Here is a 14,458-nt window from a genome sequence, read left to right as displayed (position 1 = left end):
AATAGGAAGAAAATGCCTGTAGCAAAATAATATCTATAGAGTTACCAAATTTTTAAATATAAAAAGCTTTTGCAAACCTCTAGTAGTAAAAAGCATTAATTAAGCAGCAGGTGATAAATAGGCAAAAGATATGAACAGTTTATAAAATTGAAATACGGTTATCACTCAAACTTACAAAAACACACTCAATAAAAGTTTGGTTGTATACATTAAGGGTGCCTGTTACCATGTAGTAGAATGATTAAACGGGTGGAATCAGAAATAAAGAGACAGAGCATAAAATATATGATGAACAGAAGTCCACAAAATTGAGATTTGGTTGATCAGAAACAAGGGATGCTTTAATCCTGGAGAATTTTTAGAAGTGAAATAAAAATTTTAAAAAAGCACAGAGTGATAACTTCAATTCCAGAATATGAATCTCTCATTGGTTTTAAAGTTTTGTCCCATTATCACTTCAAAAACACTTCTCAACCTTACTAATATTTGATTTCCTTATCTTTACGGTATATTGTTTCTTTCCTTTGAAGAACACGTGGGGATTTTCTTTTTTAAAAAAAGATAGGTAGATGAAAGAAGCAAAACAATGGAAAAATTATTACTTTCTTCTAACTAAGTGATACAAAATAAGATACCCAGTTGAGGAGTTTCCCTTCCCCTCTAAACACTTTGTGTGGTAAGCATCCTCTATACCTGGAAGACAGTGATGTGCTGGTAAACGTTTGACAATGGTCTCTCTAGGGTTGGTATTGAACACTGATAGTAGCATTTGTTGATTTCCAAAGTGTGAATACTTCCAACGTAGACAATATCAAGCTAAGCTACCAGCATGATTCTACTGGTCATGGACTTGGGGAGCAACTGCACAAATGCATGCCATTATACAGCATTTATACCAAATAGACATATTCTCAAAAGCACAGATCATAGTAAAATATAGTAATGTATTAGGAAGTGATAAGTCTTGAATACTTCTGACCTTTTTGTAAAAATATGATTTAAGTGAATATAGTTTAATTTTTAATGATGCAAGCTTGAAGAATTCTTGAAAATTTAACAACTTGCTCTTGTGAGCTGGTACCAGTCAATCCAGCACATCACTGCTAGGAAATAATGCAACCAGAGGTGAAATAAAATTTTAAAAAGTACACCTAGTTAGTGTGCCCCAAAGCTGGCCCATACTTTGTCTCTTGCCCTGTATTTTCCTCCCAGTAAATCTAGGGTACCTCAGCTAGGCTGTAGCTCAAACTCACTACTCCTGCAGAATAAGGCACAATGCTTGGACACTATAATGCTCTAGGCAAAGGCCAACAGGCTCTTAGATCAGAAGATAGGCCCCGGGTGGCACTGTCCTTCTCCATGGTTCTACAGTTCTGTTACTGCTGTCTCTGTTGATTTTGAGCGGACTGTGTTCACACTGTTTCTTAATAACCTTTAGATCAACAGACTGCCTTAAAAAAATTAATTGGTGAAGTGGTATATCTGGGTGATTTCTTGGGAGGCCCTTCTCCAGCTAAGCCACTACTTGTAAGCCTCTAACCCATGGAGGCTGGGCGTTAATTAGGGAGCCTGCCCCTGCCATGCTTTATGAAACAGGACTGAGTGCTGCATGAAGGTAGAAACATACAGTAGGAAAGTTGCCTTTGAATGCAAACAATCACATTATAGTTACAACAGACATCCACATTCTCTTTATTTCTATGGTCAAAAGATTTACAGACTTAGTTTAGTTCTATAGACAGTTTACCTTAGTTGAGAAGAAACAGGAAGGCAGGAAAATCTGACAGTAGTTGTCCCTGGGTTTCAAACCTGCTCACAGGCAGGGCCTCTTAATTACACAAAGGCTGGACTGCTTTAAAGATCCCCAAGAGGCTATTTCCCTCATGTGCTTTTCTATTTCATAGCTTGAAAAACCTATTTGCTCCATTGCTTCTCCAGAGATTTGTGCTCTTCAGGGTTTCCTAGAAAGAGTGAGAGAAACCTCTGGGATGTCCAGGAAGCAAATGGGCTATGCAGCAGTTTTATCGTAGGTCATAGGTCACCTCCATCAAAACCAGAGTGACTACTGGCCAAATCGAAAGTTCTGGGTTTGGCCTACAGGAATAGAATGCTGAACACCCTCCCTTAAAGACTACTCCTCACATCACAGTTGGAGAATGTCAAGTATAGCAGAACGTCTTGAGCCTGAGATAACTTAACCAGAGGTCAGCTTCCTACCAACTAATGAGCTGCACTGTACACGGGCCATTGAACTTTTCCAAGTTTCAATTCCTTAGCAGTTCAAAGAGCAAAACAATACTCACCTCATAGAGTAATGAGGAAGATAACCGGATCAAAACAGGTAAAAGCACAGTGCCCTAGGAGAATGTAGTATGCAAGTTTTCAACTACTGTCAGTCCTTGACTGTCTCTCTTGGCAGTAAAATTCATCTCTGGATGATTATTGAAAAAACTCAGAATTCCTGAGTTTTTTCAATAATCCTCTATTACTGAGGGAGGCCTGCTGTGAACAGTGCACACAGGGGAGCACAGATAAGCAGGAAGGGACTTCCCACCTTCCAAAGGCCTGATGGTCACTATAACTTATGCATGTAAGAGGGCAAGCATGCCAGCCTGAGGCACTGGGTGGTGCCAGCCAGTCAAAGATGCAACAGAGGGCTCATTAAAATAAAAGGCATCCTGACCACAAAGTGGCAATTCACTCCTGAAGACTAAGAGTAGGTGTGCCTGGGAGCCGCACCCCAGAACCATGCTTTACATGTGAAACCTTGTGGTCATGACTGCCAGCAACTAGGGGTTCCACTGAGGAGGCTTTTCGGTCAGCTGTGGGCTTCATATAGTCCGTCATCAGCAGGGGGTAAGACTAGGGCTCCTTCCTGACCTTACTCTTCACTTGGTTCTTGCTGTTCCCAGTTCTTGGGTCTAAGTGCTCATTGATGTCATGGCCCTTATCTTCAGGTTTTGTTCTCCGGATGCCTGCAGGCACCTTGCTCTAGTACACAGACTTAAAGTGGAAGAGTGGTGAGAAATCCCTAACGTTCCTTTTGTCAACAGGGGAACTGTGATCCCAACAAGTGTGTTTGCCTTTTTTGACTCTGATTTTAAAATCAGATATAATGTTTTATCTTTAATTAAGGTCTACAAAATGTTTAATATCTAGCTAGCAGCTTCGTGATGGAGAAAATATGTTATTCATTTTGGGCTGTTTCCAGTTTGCAAGGTCTTTGAGTAGCATTAATAAAATGCATATACTAACTCATTAATTAAAAAGAAATTCAGGAAGATGCCTGGTGGTCTAAAAGATGGGATCTAACAAATATTTCTTACATGGAATGGGTTAAATTTCTAATCTGGAGAGGCCAGGCCTGCAGAATTAGGTACAGGCCTGTCCTGTGTGGCATGTAGGTCTCCTGAGTGCAGGAAGGAGGGTTTGAAGAGAAATATCCAAGTCCGCCCCAGCTCAGGTTGCTGTGGCTGCCAGGGGTAGGGGAGGAACATGAGCAACATGTTTCTTTTTTAGGCCATGAGCTTGAGCGAGTTGTTTCAATTCTCAGAAATTCAATTCACTTTCTTGTTTGTCCAAAAAAAGATAGTAATACCTGACCTATTTCAGAGTTGTTTTGAGTATAAAAGAAATCAATACACAAGAAGTGATAAGAAAAAAATGATAGTCCATAAATATGAGATACCGGGATGCATTTCTCTTTGCTTTGACAGTTAAAACAAAACATTGAGTTTCTTTTTCACCCCTCCCCAGAGCAGAAGGGCTGCTTGCAGACAGGTGCTTTCTGGGTCTTGTGTGTGTGTGTGTGTGTGTGTGTGTGTGTGTGTGTGTGTGTGTGTATTTGTGTGTATGTGTGTGTGTTTCTTTTCTAATGCTATCAGAAATTGCCTTACACTGAGGAAACTAGGAGAGGCTTCATGAATTTGTACATTTGAAGACTTCTATTTGTCCCCAATGTTCATGGCCCTACTACAAAGTGGAAAAAAAAATAAAAAATAAAAAGCCCAGATGATCTCATAGGTCTTTCTACCTCTGAAACAGATGGTATGATTCACATACATTTGACATAAATGTACCAGGTTGTGATGATTTGCCTCATTATGCTCAGCTGAAGAGTGGATTAACTGGCAGTAATATATTGAGGATGTAAAACATGACCTCTAATTAGAACAGAAGGTAGGAGTGGGCTGTTCCATGGTTAGAGCAATGAATTATGACTCAAGGCACTAAGTTTCTAATCACAGGTCTGTAAATTTGTGTGAGGCACTGGGAAGTCTGCTGGAGACCTTCAGACATACCCTTAATTTGTATGTGCAGGCTATCTATTCTCATAAACATTATAATGCACACTTCTTCTGAGAACAGTGTGGGTGATAAAATTAATGGTTAATAATGCTAGAGACAGCCATCCCTAAAGATTTCTGAATGCCTGTGATGCTAACAGTATTCAGACTGTCACCTATAAATGCTAGTGAAATGCAAATCCCATAGTTTCCAGAAAAATCTATCCGCTACTTTTCCCCCTTCAAGTCAACCATTTACCCTCTCTAGTACCGTAAAACAGACTGTGATGATGGAAATATTCCCTATTTACTCTGTCCAGCAGTAGGCACTGCTGCTTGAACTTGAACTAGGACTAGTGAGGCTCCAGAACTCAATTTTCAATTTGATTTAATTTTAACTAATTGAAATGCATATGACAATAAACCCGTGGTGTGGCCAGTGGCTACTGGCTACTGTTTCGGATAGTGAGGCTGGAGCCAAATTAACTAATGAATTAGTCAGTCTATCTTCAAGAGAGCTTTTTTTGTAGCTTGGATACAAAACAGATATCCCAACAGATATCCTAACAGATACCTCAACTGATAACCAAAGATAGAAGACTGAGAAGAGAATAAAAAGCACTCCCATCCCCTCTAGACGTAGTTTTTTTTTTTTTTTTTTTTTTGCCTCTTTCATGTAAATTCTGTGACAGGAAACTCTGCAGTACATACTACAACAAACCCTGAGCTCTAACCTTATCATTTCCCCATAGCATTTCCTAGGCCCAAGACAGTCTGGAGACTGGCCACGCTCCTCAATCTGCCACCTTGTACCAGAGTACACTTACTTACAGTACACATCTGCGTGGTGAAAAGCACATATTGTTCCTGCATACCTTCATTTATCATCAACCATCTTTTGTGTGTGCATATATGTACATATTTTTTATATAATATATATGTTTTTCTAAATAGTATGCTTCTCAGGTATCATAAGCTCTAGTGGCATGGGGGTTTGGTCACTGTCATTCCCCTTACACATTGCCCAGCAAGTCAGATGCAATTAGGGGCTTAAAGAATGCTTCTTGATAATGAATAAGAAACCATTAGATTCAATGGGATTTTTACAGCTATTACACACATACACACAAACATATGTGTGTGTGTGTGTGTGTGTGTGTGTGTGTATTATTTTAGTTGTCAATTGACCTGTATTTTATTCATTTATTTACACGTGGTGCTGAGAAGTGAACCCCAGGTCTCATATATGTTAGGCAAGTGCTACAACCCCAGCCCAGCTATTAAATGTTTTTGAGTTCAACACATTCCAAAACAATGTATTAGTGCCTTTGTAGAATTTGTTGAGAGGAGTGGGTTACACTTGGTTATTATGGGGAAGGACTTTGCAATTGGTTATATATTTTTCTGTTTGATGTCATGATTACTTGAATGTTAGGAAAAGAGTCCTGCACTCAGCAGGTGGTTGAATGGCTCTGAGGAAAAAAGATAATATGATAAATATATTAATGATCCCAATTTTCTTAATAGTGAAAGAGCAAGAAAATAAGTCATTTTTCATAAAACAATCATTATGTTCTGCTAAGGACCAGTAAATATGACTGAAAAAAAAGTGGGTAAGGAACTTTGCAATTTATCCAAGCTGGGAACTAGATACAAGCAGCATGTGAATAATGGCTTTTGTACCCATTGGCTTCCACTGTCTTTACTTATCTCTTTGCATGTGTGTGTTCTAAGAACATTTTGAAAAAGAAAATCATTCATTTTGCTCCCAAATTCATCTTTAACTGAAAGATCAAAAGGTAAATAAAGAGGAATTTATTAGTAATAAAACCCTTGCATTATTTTTCAGTACAGGGAATCAAATCCAGAGCCTTGTGCATGCTAGGTTAAGTACTCTACCACTGAACTACACCCCTAGATTTTCTCTCTCTTTTTCAAGTTAAAAGGTCTACAATAAACAGCACTGCAAAACAGTGATTCTCAAAGTGGGGTTCTTAGAGCAGCTGCATGTGTATCACCTGGGAACTCTTGTTAGAAATGCAAATTTGGGGCCCTGCCCTGCTCCAGACCCGCTGGAGCAGAAACTTTGGGGGTGGGGTCCAGCCATCTGCATTACTTAAAAATAAAACAAAACAAAACAAAAAACCCCTCCACATGATTCTGATGCATTGATGTTTAGGAATGATTGTTTAAACTAATTTTGAAATAGTTGATTCAGTGTTGTACTAAATGAGTATCTCTATAAATAAGTCTAACCAAACACTAAACATGTCCAGTCAATAGACCAGTTCTGAGATCTAATAGCTCTTGTGCTACCAGGGATCCGCTTAACCCTCCTCTCTGCTCTCTAGGAGGCTACCAGGGCTGGGGTGGGAGCTACAGAGCTGAGCCAACAAAACTCATCTTCTTCCCAATGGGAGATGGAAGAATACAAAAAGGGGAACACAGAGGAATTGGATATTGGAAATCTTTGAATTCAAAGATTTCACAGAAATCCATTAATTTAATCTTTTCCCTTTGGGAACAAAGCAAATATTTAGCACTTTCTAATCACTTGTACACAAATGATAATCAAAAGAAAGATAGTGCTTATAAAATTAAAAATAAATCTTTTCAGAGAATTGCTTTATAGCTCCGCTGAGCCTGAGTACCCTTTGTGATGCGTACAGGTGTTGACAAAGAGCAGTGTCTGGATAATTCGCTGCCCGTATGTGTGTCCACACGCTCACTTCCCAGCTCCTTGATCCTCCATCATAACATTTGTTAACCAGAATCTTCTAATCACAGACACAATTGCAATTCCAGATTGTAAGAGGAATTATCGAGACATTATTTGTCCAAATGATTCGAAGGCTTTCAAATTTCTGTTGGATAACAATGTTTGCTCACGTAACAGACTTTATCTGCCCCAAGAACACAAGGACAAAAGAGTGTCAGAGGACCGGACGCACAATATTATTTTATGATATTTTTCACCATGAGACAGATCTCCAACCTAAGAAAAATGAAAATGCAAACTCTGTTCAGTAACTTTTTTCACTTTAAATTGCACCTCTCATCACGACCTATTACACCCACATAGTCATGTGCCATAGGCACTGCAGACTGTCTCCAACATTTCAAAGGCTCAAAAGCTATTTTTAAAGCCAAAATACAATCTAGGTTGCTATTCTATAAAACATTTTTTAAGGGAAGAACAAAGTAATATAGCGATTTCTCTGCACACGAGCAATTAGCCAACTCACCAAAAGATTGAATGCAGCTGTCAATGAGATCGTCCAGGCTGGCTCCTTTGGCCAAATGTCCCAGGGACACCATCATTCGGAACTGGGTGATCTGGGCCAGACTGGGATGGGAAGGGAAGGGGCTGTTGGCTGATTTTGCCTCTAGTCTTGCTTTAGGGGCAGCTCTGGAGCCATGGGAAGGTTTCCTGGGGAAAGAGAGAAGGCAGTGAGAGCAAGCAGAGCAGCTCCAGGCTCTGAAGGCAGATTGGACAGCAAAAGGCGTGGAGATAAAACAATTAATCCCCAGAGTTGGGCTGATAGAATACATACCCCTCCCACTTAGCAAATGCACCAAATGGACTGGTTGGCTGTTAAAGAGACATCTCCCCAGCAAATTACAGGTGAGATTTTAGGATTGTAGCTATGGCTCTTTGCCCTGGCTTGAGGATTGCTCTGTCCTGCTGTTTCCTGGTTCCCAAAGGGGAAAGGCAGAGGCAAGACTGTATCCTGGCAGTCCTTAGTTTCTATCTATCTATATATTTTTTTATTTTAGCTGTTAGGCCCCTGACTTGGACCTTAAAAGAATTAAGTTGGCCTAGTCTTCAGTTAAGTTCATTCTTCATGAGCAAAACCAGAGATGTTACAGGTGGCCAGGCAGCTTCAGAAACATCTTTAAGAACTTTAAGGGAGAAGTCAAAGACTGAAGCATACGGAGTGAGGAATCGTGGTGGTGGTATTTAGATTTTAAGTTAGCTCTGCCTTTATTACAAATATTGGCTAATTTTAAGAAACGGTGTCATTATTGATAATACAGGTAGTCATTATGGGCCATTTTAATCATTACACATTATTCCATGAAGTACCTGCTTGGGTCCTTAACAATTAAAAAAGAAAGCTGAGCTAAGAGAGGTTTGTTCCAGAACTAAATGTAAAAAGAGAAGTTTGGATCTGGATCTGGATCTGGATCTGGATCTGGATCTGGATCTGGATCCAGGATCCTAAGGCCCTTCATTTTCCTCACTTAGTTTACCTTTGGTCATGGCCTAGTCTGTATGAGTTATTTTGCAAAACTCTCACGAACATTAAGTATTTTATTTTCCTGTTTATTAAAAAATACATTCACACAGATACATATCTGAAATCTCTTAAGGGCATTGATAGGTGTTGCTGCTCATAGCTTTTTTAGCATGTAGCTAATTTTCCTTCCCTATTGTGGCTTTTTTCCCAATTTACTCCCAAAGAAGAGAAAGGACAAAGTGAAAGAGACATATACCCCATAACTGTGACTTTGTGCTCATCACATTTTATGATCAACACAAAATGGAATCAATTAATCGGTTAGTGCTTATTCTATGAGCAAGACATTGCATTAGTAGAGGGACCACAGTGAGATAGTATACCTGAGGGTACTTTGTATGCCAAAAAATATGCTCATTGTATGTTAGGTGTTATGTAAAGGCAATCTAGAATTTCTTTAATATATATATAAAAAAAACCTAGTTGGGGAATCAGACTGAGATAATAAAAAGGTAACTACATAATTCTTAAGTAAGTGTCCTGTGAGGGCCAAGGACAAGAAATACGATGTCCTCAGAGGAGGGAGAAGCAGTTTCTGGGTGAATGTTGGAAGAGCTTCTCTGACAAGATAATATCTCACTCAGAAGGGGCTAAGTGCTTAGATCAACAAAAAATGTTGAGCACACCTGGGTTTTGGAAAGCCAGCCTGCCATAAGACAACTCTGAACACGGGCCAATCAGTACCAGGCCAGTCTCAAGGAGGGAGCACCTCGGGGCTTCAGGTTCTGTTTCAAACTAGCTTTGGGACACTGGTCTGTGGTAGCAATAGGCTCTGTTCCAACCTGGAATGAGGCCAATTAAAACAAATCACCAATTGGTTACTGAGTTTTGCTAACCCAAGGCAGTGATTCCTGAAAGAGTGAATTGATGACTCAAACAAGTTTCTGGCCATTACTGATTTTTACTCAGGTCCTATGATAGCCTCAGAATAAAATGATAATCTAAAAACAAAACAGTAATGGCCACCATGAATTGAGTACCTATGCTATGGGGGCACTGTGTTGGGGATCTGCATTGTCTCTGAAGTTGTTATTTTCATATCATGATACTCAAGCTGAGTTAGAAAAGAGCCTAAAGGTTGCACAACTTGAGCTGGATTGGGATTTGTTCTCGGAACCTCCATGGCTTTAGAATAAAAAATATTTACTGTGCCTTCAATTGTGAACCTTCCACTACATCAGAATTGGCAAGCAGACTCACAGAGAGGCTGAAAAGGTTAATTCAATGTAAAACAAATTGAAGCCTTCAAAAACATAGCTTACAATACAGAGGCTGAATCTCTGTCCTTATTCCTTCTTCAGGTCCTTGAAACTCTCCTCAGAACCTCAGGGCTGGATGGATTTTTCACATTCATTTTCCAAACTCCTTGCCTATAGATATAGAGGTCCAGGCTTGGAAAGGCAATGTGACTGTCCACCAGGGCAAAGCAGTCTAAAACCCAGCCTCCTAGGCCCCATGCCATATTTCCCAGCTGGGCTCCTTTCCCTTCTTGGAAGTACTGACAATTCCCTAATCCTGGCCCAGTGTAGGGATTAGTTAGCTTTCTGCTTCACCTGCTGCCTTAGGTGCTGCATTTAGATGACCTCCAAAGGCAGAGTAGGAGAAAGACATAAGTCCTGACCTTCCTGATAAAAGTCTCTTTTCTCTTTTCCACAATAGTTTTCCCTAGACTCTGGAAAAGAGGCAAAAGCACAGCACATAGGCACCTGTCCTGCTTTGCAAACAGAGCTCATCCTGCTAAAGCTGGGAGGTGACTGGAGATTCAGAGAAAATTCGATTTTCTTTCTTAGTTGGTGGCATTGGTCAATCAGGACTTCTTAGCCTACTTCCGGTCCTTTGGGAGTCAGTTCTTCATTTGCCTGGCCCTGCCAGGGCTTTTTCTCTTGCCAAGAGCCCTTTAACTAAGTGTCACTCTTCCTTCATCTCCTGTCATCCCAAGACCCTCTTAAGCACCTCTCTAGAATCCCAGTGGTGGACAGGAGGAGTGCGGGCTCTCATTCAGAAGTTATATGGTTTGCTAACCAAGGATTTGGAAACTTCTCTGGCGCAGGGGCAACCAAGCGGTGCCACCTCCGCTTGTTTGCTCGCTACAAACGCCTTTGGCCGTTTTGGGCAGGACCGAAAGAGAGCGCCAGGTGGCGCTGCCAGAGCCCCGCGCCAGCAGCAGGTGCTGGGGGCGCGGAGAGTCGGCGAGTGGGAAAATGGGAGTTCGGGTGTCCGGGGAAAATTCGGGAGGAGGTCGGAGGTTGGGTACCACATGGGTGAAAGGCACTGGTCCTAGCCGTTCTGGATCCCTCCAGGCGAACTCGGCCTCGCAGCCTCACCGCCAGCACAGCCCCAAATCCCTCCTCCACCCCCGACGCGCGACTTGCTAGGCGCTCGGGACCCGTTCTCCTCTCGCGCGGGTCTCCTCGGACGTCAGCTGAGACCCCGGCTCCCCGAGGTCCTCCATCCCCCTCCAACAGCTTCCCTTGGGAGAAAGGTCCTTGTCGCCCGCAACTCCCATCTGCCCATCAACAAGAGGATCGCAAGGGCCGCCTGCGCAGCTGTCCTTTCCCCCCAGAAAGGAAACTGACGGTCCCTAGGGCGCCGCCACCTCTACTCACCGCGGAGCCTCTCGCGCCTTGCCCAGGGTGCCCATGGCCGCGGCCGAGCGCCTGGAGCCGGCTCACCTAGCGCGGCGGGACGGGCTCGGCGGGGCGCGGCGCATCGCCACGGCCGCCGCCTCCAGCCCGGCCTCTCCGCCCCGGGTCCTCGCCGCCCCCGGCCGCCCGCCTGCAGCTCTCGGAGCCAGGCGAGCCGACAGAGGCGCACCCGCAGGCACAAACTTTGTGTGAGCGCGCCCCCTCGCCTCACTCGCGCGCGCGCGCACACACACTCGCCCGCACGAACCACCTGACAAACGCTGATGTTATCGGCTGTAGGAAACGTGTAGGGCTCTGAGCTCTTCTACGAAACCTGCCCCCATTACTCAGTAGCGCCCCAAGGCCTGCGCCTCAAACAGATCTCTCTTCACACCCGTCGACTGTCGACCTCTCCCGGGCGAAGGGTTAAGTCAGGGAGAGCAGCGGAGGGGGAAGGCTCGCGACTCCCTTGAATCACCCCTGTCCCGGGCCCACGTCCGCTCCTTACAGAGGAGCCGTGAGTCCAGCTGTCTACCACCTGAGCCCGAGGGAGCGAGCTTCACCTAGTGGCTCTCCTGGGACTCCTTCCCCCACCTTCGCAGACCTCTCTTGTACACATCAATCAAAGCACAGAGTCAGGGCTGAGAACTAAGTCAGCTGTGGAGTTGCTGGAACCTCGCATTTGGGTCTCTTGGTAGTAGTTCGCAAGATCTGGCCATCGATGTGTGCGCTGCTCCCTGGAGGAGGACTGCAGGTGTAGAGCTGCGCTCGGGAGGCGAGATCCGTATCTGGACCCGGAGAGAGACAGCTGCCTGGAGTTCGAGGGTGTGGGTGATGTGGGAAAAGGAGCAGGGGTGGAAGAGTGGGAGAGCCTTCTTACAATGACAAGAATGGCGGCCCACACCACTCCCCACCAGCAGATTGTCCAAAGGATGGTAATAACAATAGCTGATACTGATTGTGTTGTGTGTTTTCTATACCTCAGTTAAACCAATCCCCCAATCACAAAGAGGTCACCCTTTAAGAGATGAGAAAAAAAAAAAAAAAGGTTTAGAGAATACCATGCCTCAGATCACACCACCAATAAACAGCAGAGAACTGAGATCTGCCTACTACCTATAATCCCTTGCAGGGTTGTCCTAATAGCACTCTCATTGTCACATTCCCTAACTCTAGCCACAATGATAGTTGTCTTCCCAGTCACAGGGTTCTAGACTTTAAGACCTCTGTTTGCAATGTCACTTACATATTTCCTTATATTTATACGCCACCTTGTTGTAAAGAACAATTTAAGAGCACTTGCAAGAGTACATGACCTCAAAAAGAAGTGTGTAAAAATGAAGAATAAGGCACATAAAATGGGACTGGGAATAAACATGAGTTGAAAAACTTGTACCCCACAGGGTTCAATACTTTTGCTTCAAGTGGGGCCACAATATGTGACAGCCCCCTCCCTCCGCCCCCCAACCCCCCTGGCAAGTTCTCAAAAGGAATTTTTTTTGTTCCTTTGGTGCTGGGGATTGAACCCAGGGCCTCCCACATGCTAAGCAAGTGCTCTACCACTGAGCCATGCCTCCAGGCTTTCTGTTCTTCTTGTTACAGAGACCATAAATATATTTCTTCAGAAAACCCTCCTGAACACTGAGTAATATGAAGAACCAAGTCCTTGGTCACAGCCAGAGAGAAGGGCAGGCAAAAGTTCAATAACTATTAATTAATGACTGTATTCCTCACTAAGGGGCTCTAACTTTCACAAGGTTTTAGTGCTATTATACCTCCTCTCTCATGTGAGCCTAAAACACAGACAAGCAAAAAATGTGGATGAAGATGGTAGAGAGTCATATCTTTACCTATATTCATATCTATTTCCAAAAACAATCATGAGCGTGTGGGCTTTGGTTTTGTTCAGAGATCTTCTCTAACTACCAGGTACACAACCTTTCACTGATCTCGTCCCAGAGTGAGCTCTTTGCCATTGCCCTTCAGAAAGTTAAATGTTACTTAGACTTCATATTGCCACATAATATCCCATGCCTTTGTCTTATCTCTAGAATCATCTTATCTTTGTTTTATCTCTATATTGTAAATGATGAGGTCAAGGATCAGGTCTTATGCTTTGTTAGCATCCAAAGAACTAGCCCACATGTGTAGCTTTGAGCAACACATGTGGGTCATAAACTGCTATTGATTCAGTTTTGCAATGTGGAATATAATGATCTCAAAGAAGAAAATTATATCCTTACTGATTATTTCTGAAGAAAGGATGTGTGTTTTCCTTAAAAGTGTCTTATATACAGAAAAATTGGTAATCTTCCTGGAGCTCTAATCTCTAGGTTTCATGGGACCCCCTTCACCATTGCTCCATTGCTTCTGTTGAGAATAGAGCCCCTCTGTACTCAGTCTCTGGACACCAAAGGCCTTGTATGTGGCAAGGAAATAATCCAGACTTATACTGTATATATGTATATATGCCAAGTGACTAATCATATATCTTTATGTAAATACATGATGATATTTATATGTAAGTATGTGTTTATGTATACAGATAGGTTATTTGGTGTATACTCTTAATATTAAACACACATACAGGCAGTTACATACACTTAAATACCTAAATTCCACAAAACATAAGTAGTACAAGTTGAGATTATTTCTTCATTCATGAAATGAGTCTTGCTGAGTTAAGAAAGAAGCCTAGGGCTGGGGATGTGGCTCAAGCGGTAGCGCGCTCACCTGGCATGCGTGCAGGCCGGGTTCGATCCTCAGCACCACATACAGAGATGATGTGTCCGCCAAATACTGAAAAAAAAAAAAATATTCTCTCTTTCTTAAAAAAAAAAAAAGAAGAAGAAAGAAAGAAGCCTACATAGTCTCCACAATTTTTCTTGGGCTTTTTGAAAAATCTACACTTCACCTGTATTTGATTCTGATTCTGGGCCCACCTGAGATTTTTGGTTTTTAAAAAATTCAGCTTTTTGGGGGGCTGGGGATGTGGCTCAAGCGGTAGCGCGCTCGCCTGGCATGCGTGTGGCCCGGGTTCTATCCTCAGCACCACATACCAACAAAGATGTTGTGTCCGCCGAGAACTAAAAAATAAATATTAAAAATTTTCTCTCTCCTCTCTCTCTCTCTCTCTCTGTCTCTCTCCTCTCTCACTCTATCTTAAAAAAAAAAATTCAGCTTTTTAATTGAACGTATTACAAAAGAAATACGTTGAAAAACCAAAGCCCTTGACCTCATCAGATTC

At 42.6% G+C, this 14,458-nt stretch overlaps 1 protein-coding gene across 2 annotated transcripts in view; it reads right to left on the bottom strand.

The window, feature by feature from the left end:
* The window catches only part of Rasgrp1 (RAS guanyl releasing protein 1), a 70,067-nt gene extending 58,592 nt beyond the window's left edge, over window positions 1-11,475 (bottom strand). The window contains exons 1-2 of one of the 2 annotated variants that reach the window (XM_005316384.5): window positions 11,194-11,475; window positions 7,532-7,716 (exon numbers count right to left, since the gene is read on the bottom strand). In XM_005316384.5, coding sequence (XP_005316441.2) covers window positions 7,532-7,716; window positions 11,194-11,228 — 220 coding nt within the window. In that variant the 5' untranslated portion in view covers window positions 11,229-11,475. Of the gene's footprint in view, window positions 1-7,531; window positions 7,717-9,849; window positions 9,952-11,193 lie in introns of those variants that run through there. The other variant, XM_040276407.2, reaches the window with a different exon arrangement.
* Window positions 11,476-14,458: the final 2,983 nt, after the last annotated feature.

The sequence above is a fragment of the Ictidomys tridecemlineatus genome, chromosome 5, assembly GCF_052094955.1.
Source record: "Ictidomys tridecemlineatus isolate mIctTri1 chromosome 5, mIctTri1.hap1, whole genome shotgun sequence".
Classification (NCBI taxonomy): domain Eukaryota; kingdom Metazoa; phylum Chordata; class Mammalia; order Rodentia; family Sciuridae; genus Ictidomys; species Ictidomys tridecemlineatus.
The sequence above is the reverse complement of the archived record's forward strand: the minus strand, read 5'-3'. Positions and strand labels throughout refer to the sequence as shown.